The sequence below is a fragment of the Eumetopias jubatus genome, unplaced genomic scaffold, assembly GCF_037043125.1.
Source record: "Eumetopias jubatus isolate StellerSeaLion01/CBP00866 unplaced genomic scaffold, mEumJub1_p1.0 scaffold_3, whole genome shotgun sequence".
Taxonomy (NCBI): Eukaryota; Metazoa; Chordata; class Mammalia; order Carnivora; family Otariidae; genus Eumetopias; species Eumetopias jubatus.
Genome location: NW_028274809.1, coordinates 115,495,292 through 115,509,782, shown reverse-complemented (window position 1 = coordinate 115,509,782; position 14,491 = coordinate 115,495,292). Strand labels below are relative to the sequence as shown.

Genomic DNA, 14,491 nt, shown 5'->3' with positions numbered 1-14,491 from the left:
GGGGTTCCTTGTGGCTCATTCCACTGGGAGCTCAGCTGGGGGTTGAGCATCCAAGATGGCATCACCCACATGCCGGAACTGCAACAGGGTGGGCTGGAGCTGCTGAGGCTGGCTGGGTCTCTCTCTAGCCACACAGAGAGCCAAAGAATAAGGATGGAAGCAGCCAGGCCTCTTGAAGGCGAGGCAAGGCACACAACTGGCATAGTTTCACCTGTGGTTCATTCCATTGAAGCCAATCCCAGGCCAACCATGACTGAAGGGGAGCAATAGACTCCACCTTCCTATGGGAACTGCAGCCTGTGTGTACAGGGTTGGAGGAGTTGTTGGTGCTCATTTTTAGACATAGGCACACATGAATAGAAAGAGAGGATCTGGGACCTCTGAAACCATATGTATGTATGAAAGCTAAGAGGGAATTTTGCTATATTAAGTTTCCATGGAGTGTGCATACCTCTCTTCACCTGCCTCAACAGTAGCAAAAGTAAAAATCTTTAGCATTTTAGCAAATATCCCTCAATATCATGGTATTTTAGAGGGATTACCTTGTGAAATCTTTCTCTCTCATTGGACTCAACAGTAATCTGAAGAATTTTTGTCATCTGCCCACAATGATGTAGCTAGATGATACAGGTAGTTTTATTCTATTGGAATATGGCATGTGCATCAATAAATACTCTTACTTTGTTACTGTCTTTAACAAAAAGAAATCATGGGTATTTCAACATAAAATTAAGTCAGACTCTTTTTCTCATGTTCTAATTAAGCCCTTGTTCACAAACAAAAAATTAATTTATACATAGTTAAGATACTAAGACACATAACATTTTGTACATAAGCATTTTTGCATGTTGTTTACACTTTTGAAGGTTGCATGTTTTGTTCACTGCTGTATATTCAGTATTTTTTTTTAAGATTTTGTTTATTTATTTGACAGAGAAAGATATAGCAAGAGAGGGAACACAAGCAGGGGGAGTGGGAGAGGGAGAAGCAGGCTTCCCATGGAGCAGGGAGCTGGATGTGGGGCTCAATCCCAGGACTCTGGGATCATGACCTGAGCCAAAGGCAGACGCTCAACAACTGAGCCACCCAGGCGCCCTGCATATTCAGTATTGAGAACAGTAGGAGGTGTTTAGTAAATATTTGGCAAGTAAAAGAATTGTGGCCCTAGAAAGTATTTTTATGGCTGTATTAGTATGTTCTGGGCAATACATTAATTATAATTAACATACTCATTCTATCATTGGGTATTTAAGCTCCTTCCAGCTCCCGTCCCACCCCCTTCTATTTAAAGGGCTGATTTATTATATCTTATTCTGACACTTCTTGGTACAAATTGATTTTTAAAATATTTTTAAAATATTATTTTAAATTAGCCTGAAAGAGACACCTGGCTGGCTCAGTCAGTAGAGCATGAGACTCTTGATCTCTTGGGGCCATGAGTTCAAGCCCCACGTTGATGGTGGAGATTACTTAAAAAAAAAAAAAAATAGCCTGAGAATAAAATTCAAGAAGTGAAATTATTTAATCAGGGTGCAAGCAAATTTTATAACTACTGATACTTAATAACAAACGTTCATCTTAAAGGACTACGATGGTTTATATTGCCACCAAAAATCTGGGACTATTGAAGAATTTCACCAACCCATTTATCTTTATAGTGGTTTATTCCAGTGCTAATAGTAATTATAAAGTACTATTTTATTAGTGTTTCTTTGATCATTGGCAAGGTTGAAAATTTTTCATGTTTAATTTTAGGCCAGATTTATTCTTCATTCCCTTACCTACAGGTACTTTAAGAATTTTATTTTTTTCTAGGGCGCCTGGGTGTCTCAGTTGTTAAGCGTCTGCCTTCGGCTCAGGTCATGATCCCAGCGTCCTGGGATCAAGTCCCACATTGGGCTCCCTGCTCAGCGGGAAGCCTGCTTCTCCCTCTCCCACTCCCCCTGCTTGTGTTCCCTCTCTCGCCGTGTCTCTCTCTGTCACATAAATACATATACTCTTAAAAAAGAAAATTTTTTTTCCCTCAAAAGTGCTGAGCAGTTACTCTACCCAGAGCCACTTGCTGTGTAAATAAGGTGTAGGTGCAGTGGCTTCGTCCTGCAAACCTTTAAGAGGCCGCCACGAGGGGTTGAAGTTTCTATGAGCCTCTAATGTGCAGTAGTAATTAATTTTCTTTTCTTGTACACACATTTAAAAGTCAGAGTCTGCTTCTGTTTGTCCAGCCATCGTTGGAGCACACACACGAGGAAGCTCTTATAAGCCCACGTAGAGTGCTCTTCATTCTCTTTGGGAACTGCGTGCAGCGCAGAGAACGGTAGGAGGCTGGGTCTGCTGGGCTGGCTGGTGATTCACATCCATTCCGCCCGAGGCCTGTGTTTCTGATTAAGGCTTGACAAACTGGCGGCAGGATGCACTGAAACACTGTGTTCCACTTGGTTTCCAGAAGAACTCCTGGAAGCATTTGGTTGAGGGAATGCAGTGCAGAAGCAGCCCTGCGACAGTATGTGGGCTTCGCAGCGAGGCCTCCTGCACCCCAGGGAGCGGCCGGAGCCTCATGGGCACCTGGGCACCTTTCCTCTTGGGGCTGCCGCTGACTGCGGCCACCCTTCACACATACCCCACTGCTTATTTCTCTCTTCCATGCTCAGGAAATCAGAGTGCTTCTGGATCAGATTCCTTTTTGATGTGAAGAAGAGGCCTACCCCCCAATTTCAAAGCTGGCTGTGCTGTCTTCCTTTTCCTTGACAGGCTGAGGAAGTGCCCGTTGATTTGGGGGGGAAAGGGGAGTATTTGAGTCCCAGGACAGCAGTGCTCAAGTGGCCAGGGGATCTTGGCTAGAGATGGGGTCTTCAGCAAGGGATGGCCAGAGACTCTTCTCCTCCATTCTCACTTTGAACTTAAATGGGTAGTGTGTGTACTGAGGACTGAGACACAGGCCCACATAGACCCAACAAGGCCTGAGTTCTGCATTTCTAGTTTTTTTAGCCAAAATTCATAATTGGAATGTTAAAATGTTGGGATATGGCTTTGCTAACATTTGAAAAATGCTTCCTTACCAGGAAGGGGTTAGGGAAGGGACCTCTGTAGGAAATTCCTTCCTTCATACATAATAACTCTTCACTGAATTTCAATTACTCTCAGTCCTGCGTCGATGCCCATAAACTAATCGAGCTGTACAGAGTGTGTGAACCCAGCTTTTGTCTTCCTGTGAGTTATAAGTCAGAAATCATAGGCTCATGACTAGGTTTGCTACAGCTCTGCCCTGTAGGACCTGTGAGTGGTGGAGAAAATGCACCCGTTTGAGGGTGACCAGGTCAGGAGAGCAAAGGCAGGTGGGGCACATCCCTGGCCAGACCACAGCCTTTTCCCCAGGCTGGGGCTGAGTTGGCACCGAGAGCCCATGCACCTGGGGCTGAGGAGTAGCACAACTGATTGCAGGTCCTCCTCATGCTGTTCGGTGGGCTTTCTGCCATGTGTAGGCAGCAGGGCTGGCAGGGCTGGGCTTTGGGGGCCCTGTGGCAGCTGGAGAGCTGGTCGCTGGACAAGGCTGCTGGGTAGGAGGCTCATTGAGGGGCAGGATCTGAACTAGACAGAGGGGATGTGAGGTGGAATGGACCTACAGTGGAGGCTTGGCTGGTCCCAGGAGACACTCTGGAATTGGGAGTGTGGAGCAGCCCAAGATTCTGCCAGGGCAGCGGGAGGGCAGTTTGGCTACATGCCCCACACGTCATCCACTTGGCCATTTTGTTAAACTGCCTACTGCAGTCCCTTTCATATCAGACAAGATATGGGGAAATCCCATTTTCCAGAATTGATTTTGGCTAGAACCAGTTTTAAGTTCTCAACAGTTTATTGATAAAATGTAAAAGGAGAAATCTCTTGGGAGAGATACCTAAGGTGGAATGCTCTTGCCTTCAGAGCATCCAGAATCTTCTACCACTCTAGTCTAGGTAAAGCTGAGAAAAAAATGCTTTTAGATTGGATGTGGGATGTGAAGGAAATCTCAAAGTCAAGATGCTTCCAAGGCTGGGAGAATCGCATGTTGTTTACTGAATGGGAGGACTGGAAGAGGGAGGTCGGGTTTGCACAGGGCGAGTCATTGCACTAGGTGGCACAGAGCAATCACCAAGGAAGTGAGTTTGAACCCTGGAGGCAGCTTATACCAAATCTAGCATGCCTCGTACAGTGGCTTCAACCCCAGCATGGAGGGCTGTCTAGAAGAGAAGGCTGCCTTATAGACGTGGTATCTGAGTTCCTACTGGAGAAGCATAACTTTTGTATGAGATACTAAGCAATCCCAACTGAAGCTTTCTGGAGGGCTTTAGGAGAATGAGTTGTATATAATATTTTCTTGGTGCATGTTGATAGGTGGCATAAAGTTATCAAAGTCTTGTTAACCCGCTGTATTGCTTGGTTTTAGACTGTTAATAATTAGTAAATGGTAAACAATATAAGAGACACATGGTAGGACAGCTTTAAGATTTTGTCAGCTTCTATAGAAGAGGCTCTCCCAGGTATGCAAATTAGGTACTAGAGTAAAACTCGGGGAAATAGTTTGATTTTTGTGGTCAACGTTTGTGTTTTACGTTCTCTTCAGCCTGTGTTTGGGTACAGCCCTTGTTTGTGCTTTATCTCCATCTTCCCACCCAGCGGGAGGCAGCCTGACCAGAGCACCTCCTGGCCGCCTCCCCACCTCACTTCCCGCCTCCTGGGCAGGCAGCCCTCTTCTCCTTTGTGGATCTCCCGGCAGAGTCCCATTCAGTCATTCCTCCACTCACACAGCTCTTTCTAGTGTCAGACACTGGAACAGATACCTGACTGTCCTTCCTCTTCAGCTGGGGCCACGTGCTTGCTATAGGGCACGGCCATCCTAGCACCCACGGAAGGGGGTAATATTTATGGGGCAGCCCTGGGTGAACTGGAAGAGCTCGGAGGTGTCTGTTGAGACTTGGTAAAAGAAACTCATGACAGTTCTCTTTATAATTATGGTTAAAAAAGTAAGCATATAGTATTAGAAAGATTAAATATTGAATCTGTATCAAATCTACAAATATAGTCTTTACGTTTGTCACCAGAGACACTTAAAATACCTCTGTGAACTGTGAGAGCAGACCCTTACATGGTGCTGTTTTGAAACATGTCATTATCTCTTTTTGTCTGTGGAGCAGCCCTCTTAGCCTTATTTCACAGGAAGGGAAACAAATGCTCAAAGTAGGTAAATAATTGGCCGAAGGGTACACAGCTACGTGACAGGGGGCAGGTGTGAAGCCAGGCCGCCTGGCTCCATGCTCCACGTCGAGGCTCTGTACTGCTCTGCTGTCCTGCTGCCTGTTCTGGAGCAGGTTTTATGTTTGGATTGGCCATGCCCAATTCTAGATCAGGACTTTTAAATGATGGTGCGTGCTTGAGAAAGGAAGATGAGTGACCCAGCTCCTCAACTTGACTCTAGGGCCCAATGCCGGGCTTTAGCTTCATCCCTCTCCATCTCCTGGTGCTGGCCTCCTGCCATCCCCCTGACTGTGCAGTTGTATTTTTGCCTGTGCACAGGCTTTTCACTCAGCCGGAGGGCACCAGCCCCCTTCCCAGTCTTCCATGTCCTGACGTGGCTGTGGGCACCCTTGCCGCTCTCTGCTCGTGCCTGGCATGTGGTGTGCGGCCTGTGGCAGTCACTAGCGAGCGCAGGGATGTGGCTTCTGTCTCTCATCGCCCTGGCAGCTTGTCCGGGAGAGGTGCCGCCCAATTGCCCGTGAGCTTTTGCCCCTTGCTGCTGACTGGGAGGCTGTGGGATGAACCCCGAAGTGTTTCCAGGGCCTTTGGTAGGATCTCTTTTCCAGGTAGGAGTCGTCCATTTGGTCTCTGTCACCCTCCGGCCTTCCCTAGTAGGAGGGAAACAAAGTACCTTGGGGTGGGGTCTGTGGAGAGCCTAGCAGACAGGAGTCTGGGCTCCTCTGGGCCCCAGGTGGCGGTACAAGTCCCTACAAGTTGGGGAGAGTGTGGGAAATGAAGCTTCAGTCACTTTCTGGGACTGGCTTAAAGTCATCATTTGTCAGTTCCCATGTTCGGTTTCATTAGAAATTTAGATAATTTACGGTAGTTTCCATTTTTACTTTTATTTTCGTCAAAACCAAGTAGTTTCCATTGAAATTTTACAGTGAAGATTGGATTCACGATTAGCTTTCGATCATATCAGCTCCTGCTCATTTTTGCTTCCATGCTGTGAGAGCTGTGAGCCACCACTGTTTTGCCATGTCCACATCTCTGAGCCTCTCAGGTTCGAGTTTCGGGTAGAAAGTCACCCTTCTCTCAAGTGCAAATCCCTGTGATAGGTACTTTTAGCTGTTAGTTGCATCTTGGGGTGTATTTTTTTTCTCCCAGTAATTTTCATTATGAATTTGATAAAGGACTGATCAGTCGTTAGTCCATTGGAAATTGGTAAGCAGTTTTGTGAAATGGAGATTTGAGATGAGACAGATAGACAGGGAGTGGGGTGGAAGGGGCCATGGGACAGACAGACCCAGTTGGGGTCCGGGGGTGGATGCTGAGGTCTGGCTGCCCTGACTGGCTTGGGCACTGGGGGCCCCTGTTCACTCGAGCAGCCATTGCAGCTGCTCCTGGGTGGGGGCACCTCTGCCCTCCCAGGGCCTGGTTCATCCCCTCATTGTTTCCCCTGAACTCCGTGGAAGCCCTGTTGAGCAACAAAGGAGGGTGGGAGGGACAGGTGGCCCACCAGCCAAGGGACTCTCAGAGCCCGGATTCCTCCCAGATCTGCCTTGGAGGGCAAGGCTTCCCACAGAGCATTTCCATGGAAGGTATTCACGGAAAAAAGGCTATGTGGGAAGAAGTGACATGTCAGTCAGGTCCTAGTAATGGTTGGAAGAGGATCCCTTTGTTTTCACAGCTCCTGTGAATGAGGTGGTCCTTGGGGGGGGTGGGCCGGCCACATCATTTTAACTTTGGCCTTCTTAGGTCACCTCTTTTCTCCCTCAGTTTTTGCTTTGTTTTCCTTTTCTCTATTATGGATGTGATAGGCCTTTTTAGTTTGATTCCAAAGACATTTATTACTGAAGGTACTAAGGAAATCAAAATTAGGAGACATTGCCCCTGTGCTCATTGGGCGCCTAGACTAGTAGTGGAGACTTTAGATGCCCTGGGACAGATCAGTAATAGGAGTACAAGGTACAGAGGAGCATATGTGGGGGGGGGTGCAGGGGTGGCGCAGGGACGGGTAAGAGGAAGAGACAGTCCAGAGGCAGATGGGACATGAGTGTGTGCTCCTGGAGAAAGGGGCATGGGGGGCTGGCGTGTACTGGCCCGTGCAGGATGCACATAAATATGCCAGTGTCTGAGCACATACCATCCAGGAAAAGTGCCTAAGCTCTGGGGCAGAATTTGGGCATTCTTGGGTACTTTAGAAATACTGTGTGTAATGGCACCTTTGGCCCCACCATCACCCGTGACCTGTGCCGGGAGGGGCGTCTGACCTTTGGGGAGAGGCCCATGTCTTCTCCTACCAGACAGCCATGCCCAGCGCCTGGACACTCTGTGGGGATGCTAGAGGCAGCGGCTGCCGTCCTTCCTCTCTTCTGCACCTCTCCCCAAGCAGGTTCCGAGCCACTTCCCGCGGTGACACTCCAAGCTGCCGGCTTGGTGTCTGACAGCCGGAGTCATGTGGAGCTTCAGAGAGGTCACACTCAGCAACTGTGCAGGAAGCAGGTTGTGCTGTTGGATTGACGTCTGCTTGGGTCTGTTCACAGTCCACAGCAGATGGTGAGGCTGGATGAGAGGCAGGATCCATATTCCCAGTGGATTTAGAAATGATCCTGGATTTCCTTCAGCTGTAAAACCTAGCTACACGTGTCTGTATAGTAGCATCTTCCGAGGGTTAATGTATAGAAACTACTTATTTGCCAAATGAGGGTGAGGAACAAACAAGGGCAAGACTCGACTGATCTGGATTTTTTTTTTTTTTTAAGATTTTATTTATTTGACAGAGAAAGAGACAGCCAGAGAGGGAACACAAGCAGGGGGGAGCAGGAGAGGGCGAAGCAGGCTTCCAGCCGAGCAGGGAGCCGGATGCGGGGCTTGATCCCAGGATGCTGGGATCATGACCTGAGCCGAAGGCAGACGCTTAACGACTGAGCCACCTAGGCGTCCCAAGATCTGGATTATTTGACGGTTTTTAATAAACAAGTTGCCTCGTTAGCGTTGATTAGGTTTTATGATTTGAAGCATCACTGTGAACACAGTCATTATTTGTGGTCTCCTGTTGATTGTTCTTGGTTAAGTTCCTAGATTTAAAGCACAGTAAATGTATAAATCTTGAAGTCGTGGGTGCCCAGTAAACAGGGAGAATTTGAGAATGTATTTGTTTTGACTTGGTCAGTCCACGAGTCAGCACTTTGCTGCCGTTCGGCAGGCGCTGAAGGAGTGAGCACGCCTGGCAGTCCCCCCTGGAGGAGGCAGGAGCTGGTGGTCACGTTTCAGACAGAGCAGACTGCTGTGGTTAGGGTCAGCTCCCACGGGCGCATATTTTGCTCCAGGGTGATCCTGATAAGATGCGGCCTTATACCATGTTTTTCTCCGAGCTGTTGAGAGTTCTCTGCAGACATGACCTCATCGCATAACATAGCCGTGAAGTAGGGAGCTTGAAGGATTACCTCCCGTCTGCAGGTGAGGCATCGCCGTGTTCGCTTCTGCACCTCTCTCTCAATGGCCCCACTGGATTTGACGCACTTGCCCTTTCTGTCTGTCCAAGCTCTGCTTTCAAAACACTGCTCTGTTCTTACCGCCATTTCTCTCTCTGCCTACTAAGCTGCCTCTTCATGCTCTCCCCCCCCGCCCCCCCGCCCCCACGCAGCCTCCTGCACCCAGCATGTCCCCACCCCCCCCATCTCGGGCCATCGGTCCCTGCCCCCTGCCCTCCCCCCACCATCTTGCCATGTCTCCTGGCATCACCAAGAATATAGACACAAGTTACAGCCAGTGTGCTTTGTCCTACTATAAGGTGGGGATACGGCCAGGAATGGAAAACTGGATTTTAGCATTATGTAATCAGAGGGATATTAAGCACTGAAGTTGTTCCAGTTGCTATGTTAGGTGGGTGATACAACCACAAGTGACGTGGAGTTCAGGCCCCACCAGGCTCTCCCAGTCCACAGAGGAGGAGACAGACATATGGATGGACAGATTCGTCTCATGAAAGTCATGGGTGTGTGATGCCCTGTCCCAGGGCTGGTGGCAGCACAGTGGTCAGTTCTGAGTTAGTCTGGAAAAGCACTTGGTTGGGGAAGCCAGGGAGCTCGGTTCCTTCTCAGTGTCTGGGACGAGTATGGATTCTCCAGAGTGGCCGTTGGCTAGCACAGCCAGTCTTTCTGCCCACAACAGCCCCGAGCTTCCTTCTCATCGTCCTGGGGTCTTCCTGCACCCTCACCCCTGTTCTCTCCTGTCTGAGCCACGGGATCTCCTTTGCCATGCTTTCCTACCCCTTATGCCCTCGGCACCCCCTCGGCTCCCACCACCACCCCTTCTGCATTTTGTTGCTTCCTCTCCGCTTGCTTGCCCCTCCCCCGCTCACAGTGCTCAGTGCCCCCTTCCACAGAGTCCCCATTTGCAGCCTCTGCCTGTGCGTCCTTGTCTCCAGGAGGCCGGCCTCTGCCATCCTTCCCGTTTGCCCACAGCTCTGCTGAGCCAGCCAACAGGCACCTTGGCCCTTCCGGTCTCCCGTCTGCTCTGGCCTGTTTGATCTCCCCAGCCTGAGACTGCCTCCAGCTTGCTTACCATCTCTCTGCCCCAAACTGGTCTTCTCACTGCCCCATGTGCCCTGTTCGAAAGCCTCCAGAACCGGGTGGTATCTAGCCCCAGCCTGTGGCTCCGTCTCTGCCGTCTCTAGTGCCCCTGCTGGCTGCCTGCCACTCTGCCCGTTCTCTGCACCCCCGGTCTCTGCTCCAACTGTTCCCCCTGCCAAGAATGCCTTTTCTCTCCTGGGCTCTCCATCTACCCAAATTCGGTCTGTCCTTGGGCAGCCAGGCGTGCCTCCATCTCTTCCACCAACGGTGCCTGGTGCCCCCTCCCTCAGCAGGAGGAATCCGTCTCCTCTGACCCTCATCCCTCATCGCTGACCCTTGTCCGCTGTGTCTCCCATGGTGGTCCCCAGCTTCTGTCTCTTGTTCATCCCAGAGGCCGTTTTAGGGGTTTGTCCTGTGCTGGGCACTGCTCCAGGGGTTCCTTTGGGACCTGGTTTCTCTTTCTCCCACTAGATCAGGAGCCCAAGTGCAAGTTCCCAGCTACCATAGCCAGCACAGGGCATTGAGCAAGCTCTTTATAAATGACTCTGGCAACCCTCCCCTCCTCCAGTGGGGGGCTGGGGTGGGCAGGCCACGCCTTCTCCTTCTCCCAGTTAGCCTGGGGGTCATCTGGGGTTAAAGCTAGGGTCTCTGACTTCAACCGTTCTTCACATTAAGCTGTTCTAGTTTTAGGTTTACCCACAAAGCAGAATCTATTAGTACAATCACAAAAGTCTTCTACAGAGAAGCAGAACTTAAGATTCTTTCAGGTCCACCCTCAGAATTCCAGTGTGTTTGTGACATACCCTAAGTAGCCTACGGTCTAGTGTGTGTGAGGCTTTTGTCATGAGGCACCTGAGGACATGGGGCCAGCTCTGCTCATTCTGAGACTCGTCTGCAGCACTTGTTGCAGGACCCCAGCAGGCACAGAGGGGCGGATGTCACACGGTCCTGAGCAGGGCGGGAACGCAAGTCCCCGTGTGGCTTTGTTTTAGGATGACAGTCATTAATACCGCCCACTGAAGCATCCATGTGCTTTCCTCCCAGGAGATGGCAGGCAGGGCTCTGAAGCAGACCGGCAGCCGGAGTATCGAAGCTGCTCTGGAGTACATCAGCAAGATGGGCTACCTGGACCCGAGGAACGAACAGATTGTGCGAGTCATTAAGCAGACCTCGCCAGGTGAGCTCAGACCTGCAGCACTGTGGGTGATCAACAAACACTACTCCGTTTGCAGCAAGGGAGGTCCAGTGTGGCCCCAGTCAGCACGTTACCTCTTGGCCGTTGGCCTCACTGCTCTTACTGGTGAGCTGGGCCTGCCCTGCTCTGCATTCGGGCCCTGTCAGGGGAGGCGACAGGTGGCAGATCACGGGACTTACCTGGGTCCTGAAATAGCCTGTGGTACTTTCCAGGGGGCGACAGTTGTATACATGTTTTGTTCTATGAAGATTGAAAAACTCACTGGATATTAAAGTTAGGCAGCCCAGCAGAGTGAGATTTAAAATGTTCTTTTTTACTCTCTTGGGCCTGTGAGGGAGTCTTTGAAAAGGGAGGTTTATTTCATTGACTTTATTTTTTTTTTTAAAGATTTTATTTATTTATTTGACAGAGAGATAGCAAGAGCAGGAACACAAGCAGGGGGAGTGGGAGAAGGAGAAGCAGGCTCTCTGTGGAGCAGGGAGCCCGATGTGGGACTCGATTCCAGAACCCTGGGATCCAAACCTGAGCTGAAGGCAGACGCTTCACGACTGAGCCACCCAGGCGCCCCTTTCACTGACTTTAAAATGCACATTTTCTCACACTGTTGCCACAGAGCAGGCTGACAGGCACCTCTCTGGGCTGGAGGCTGTGGCAGTGGCACTAGGACAGCCCCTCAGTGCCCCCTTGGAAAGGCCAGAGGCACCAGCACCACATGCTCTGCCTCGCTGGCTATCGAATGTTTCTCTCTGATGATGGAGCAGATGGGACAGTATTTGCTACCTGAGGTCCCTGGGCATGATAAGAGACTTCGGATATTTAGCAAAAAGAGCTTTCCTTATTTTGTGAAAGATCTTTGTAAAACCCACTTCATCTCTTGAGTGAGAAGTTGTATCTTTGTTGTTAAGAGGACACAGGCTCCTGTTTTCTTGTTGATGGAAGATCCTTAAACAACTGCCTGCCGGCTATCCATGTCCAGATTCATAGAGTCCTAGGGTCTGTCTTGGAGCACAGCTCCACAGGGAAACGCAGGCCCGTGTCTGTAAGGACTTCCTTCTGTGTTTGCCTTTGACGTGCGTTTGCTGATGCATCTTCTTAGCCCAGGAAACAGTCCTTGTTTGGCTGTGCTTCTGCACTAGGTCATGTCTGCAGAGGTTCTTGGCTGTGCTGGGTATCCCTGTGAGGGGCCTCGGGTGGGGCGGAGCCTTTGACCCAGAAGATCGCCCGTGTCAGAGGGCCTTCCAGAGGGCCTTGGGTCATTGAAGAGCCTGTGCAGCAGCGTCGGCCCCAAGGGCACCGCCAGCGAGAGGGGCCAGGGCCAGCTGAGCAGGTTCCCCTCTAATGCCACATCCTTGTTCTTTCCTCCGCAGGAAAGGGCATCGCACCAGCCCCTGTGCCACGGAGGCCAAGCTTTGAAGGAACAGGCGACCCTTTCCCACCCTACCATCAGATGAGTGGAGCCGCCTACGAGGGCAGCAACACGCTGGAGGAGGTGCCTCGTCAGTACATGGACTTTCTTTTTGCCGGAAGCACTCACGGCATGCCTGGTGGCCATCAGCACCAGCCCAAAGGCTATGCTGCAAACATGGAGGCCACGGGGTTGACCTTCCCAGTGGGCGGCCCTGGGGGCCAAGCCCTCCCACTGCAAGGCCCCCACTACAGGCCACACCTGCTGGTGCCTGGGGAGCCACTGGGCTATGGCATCCAGCGCAGCCCCTCCTTCCAAAACAAGGAGGCAGGAGCATATGCAAACCTTGCTGCCAAGGGCCCAGCCGTGCAGCCGGGGGCCGGCCACGCGTTTCCACCCACGGGAGCGGCGGCAGGGCTGTACGTGCCCCACCCGCACCACAAACAGGCCCACCAGATGCACATGATGGGCTCCCGGGGCCAGGTGTTCACGAGCGACAGCCCCCCGCAGAGTCTGATCACACCCTCCAGAAACAGCCTCAACGTGGACCTGTATGACCTGAGCAGCCCTTCTGTCCAGCAGTGGCAGTCCTCTACCCTGTCCCGCCGTGACTCTCTTCAGAAGCCAGGCCTGGAGGCACCACCCCGCCAGCACGTGGCGTTCCTGCCCGAAGGCCCCGTCCCCAGCAGAACCAACTCCTTCAACAACCACCAGCAGCCAGTGGCCGTGCCCATCCGGGCAGGAGTGCCCAGCAAGACAGAGCCTTCCATGCCCTCCCCCAACACCATCACGGCTGTGACGGCCGCCCACATCCTGCACCCAGTGAAGAGCGTGAGGGTGATGCGGCCCGAGCCGCAGACGGCTGTGGGGCCCTCCCACCCGGCCTGGGTGCCAGCGCCCACCCCCGGGGTGGAGAGTCTGGACTCCAAGGATGAGCACCCTCTGCCCCTGGGGGGCGCCAGTGCATACCCGCTGGACGTGGAGTATGGCAGCCCAGACCTGAGGTGCCCGCCCCCACCGTACCCCAAGCACTTGTTGCTCCGGAGTAAGTCAGAGCAGTACGACGTGGACAGCCTGTGTGTGGGCATGGAGCAGAGCCTCCGAGGCGGCCAGGCTGCCGAGCCTGCCGAGAGGAATGACAAGAGCCACAAAAATGCCAAAGGGGAGAAAGTGGGGAAGGATAAAAAGCAGATTCAGACCTCTCCTGTTCCTGTTCGGAAAAACAGCAGAGATGAAGAGAAGAGGGAATCTCGCATCAAGAGCTACTCGCCGTATGCGTTTAAGTTCTTCATGGAGCAGCATGTGGAAAATGTCATAAAAACCTACCAGCAGAAGGTCAACCGGAGGTTGCAGCTGGAACAGGAAATGGCAAAAGTAATTTCTTATTATATTCTTATCATTTAGCCCTGGCTCTTTCCTAAATTGGTAGTGGGAATTACAGCAGAATTCCCTTTTTGTTTCTGCTTTATGCACCTTTATTACAAATGATTCGTCTCACAGGACGATGGTGCGGTTATAGGGCGAACACCTTGGAGAAATGACAGATGTTTTGGGCTCCCTTGCCACTTCTCCCTGACTCTGAGGGGAGCAGTGAGCGCAGAGCAGGATGCAGCCAACAGGCAGATTTTCAGATCGATTTTTATGGTGTGTCCTTATTTGTTAACAAAATTTGTCAAGTTTTAGTGACTGGTGTTTAAACATTTTGAAAGAGTAGAAACAAAGTTTGAGGTTTTATAAATTGATATTGTGGGATTTATAAAGAAAAATATATCTGGTAATGATCTGTTTATCCTTTAAGTCTATAATTAGCAAATTATATATATATATATATATTTTAAAGATCTTATTTATTTGTTTGCAAGAGAGACAGAAAGAGCACAAGCAGGGGGAGGGGCAGAGGCTAGAGGGAGAGGGACAAGCAGGCTCCCTGCCGAGCAAGAAGCCCAATGTGGGGCTCAATCCCAGGACCCCGGGATCATGACCTGAGCCAAAGGCAGACACTTAACCAACTAAGCCACCCAGGCGCCCCAGCAAATAATATTTTCAATGTACATTAGTTGATACTAATCTGCTAGAGAAGATATTTCATGAAATGATTTAAATTAA

General features: G+C 50.7%; 1 protein-coding gene across 1 annotated transcript in view; it reads left to right on the top strand.

Annotated features, from left to right (window-relative positions):
• The window catches only part of LATS2 (large tumor suppressor kinase 2), a 75,978-nt gene that overhangs the window by 52,159 nt on the left and 9,328 nt on the right, over nt 1–14,491 (top strand). Inside the window, exons 3-4 of the mRNA XM_028107042.2 lie at nt 10,830–10,962; nt 12,348–13,759. Coding sequence (XP_027962843.1) covers nt 10,830–10,962; nt 12,348–13,759 — 1,545 coding nt within the window. The remainder of the gene's footprint in view (nt 1–10,829; nt 10,963–12,347; nt 13,760–14,491) is intronic.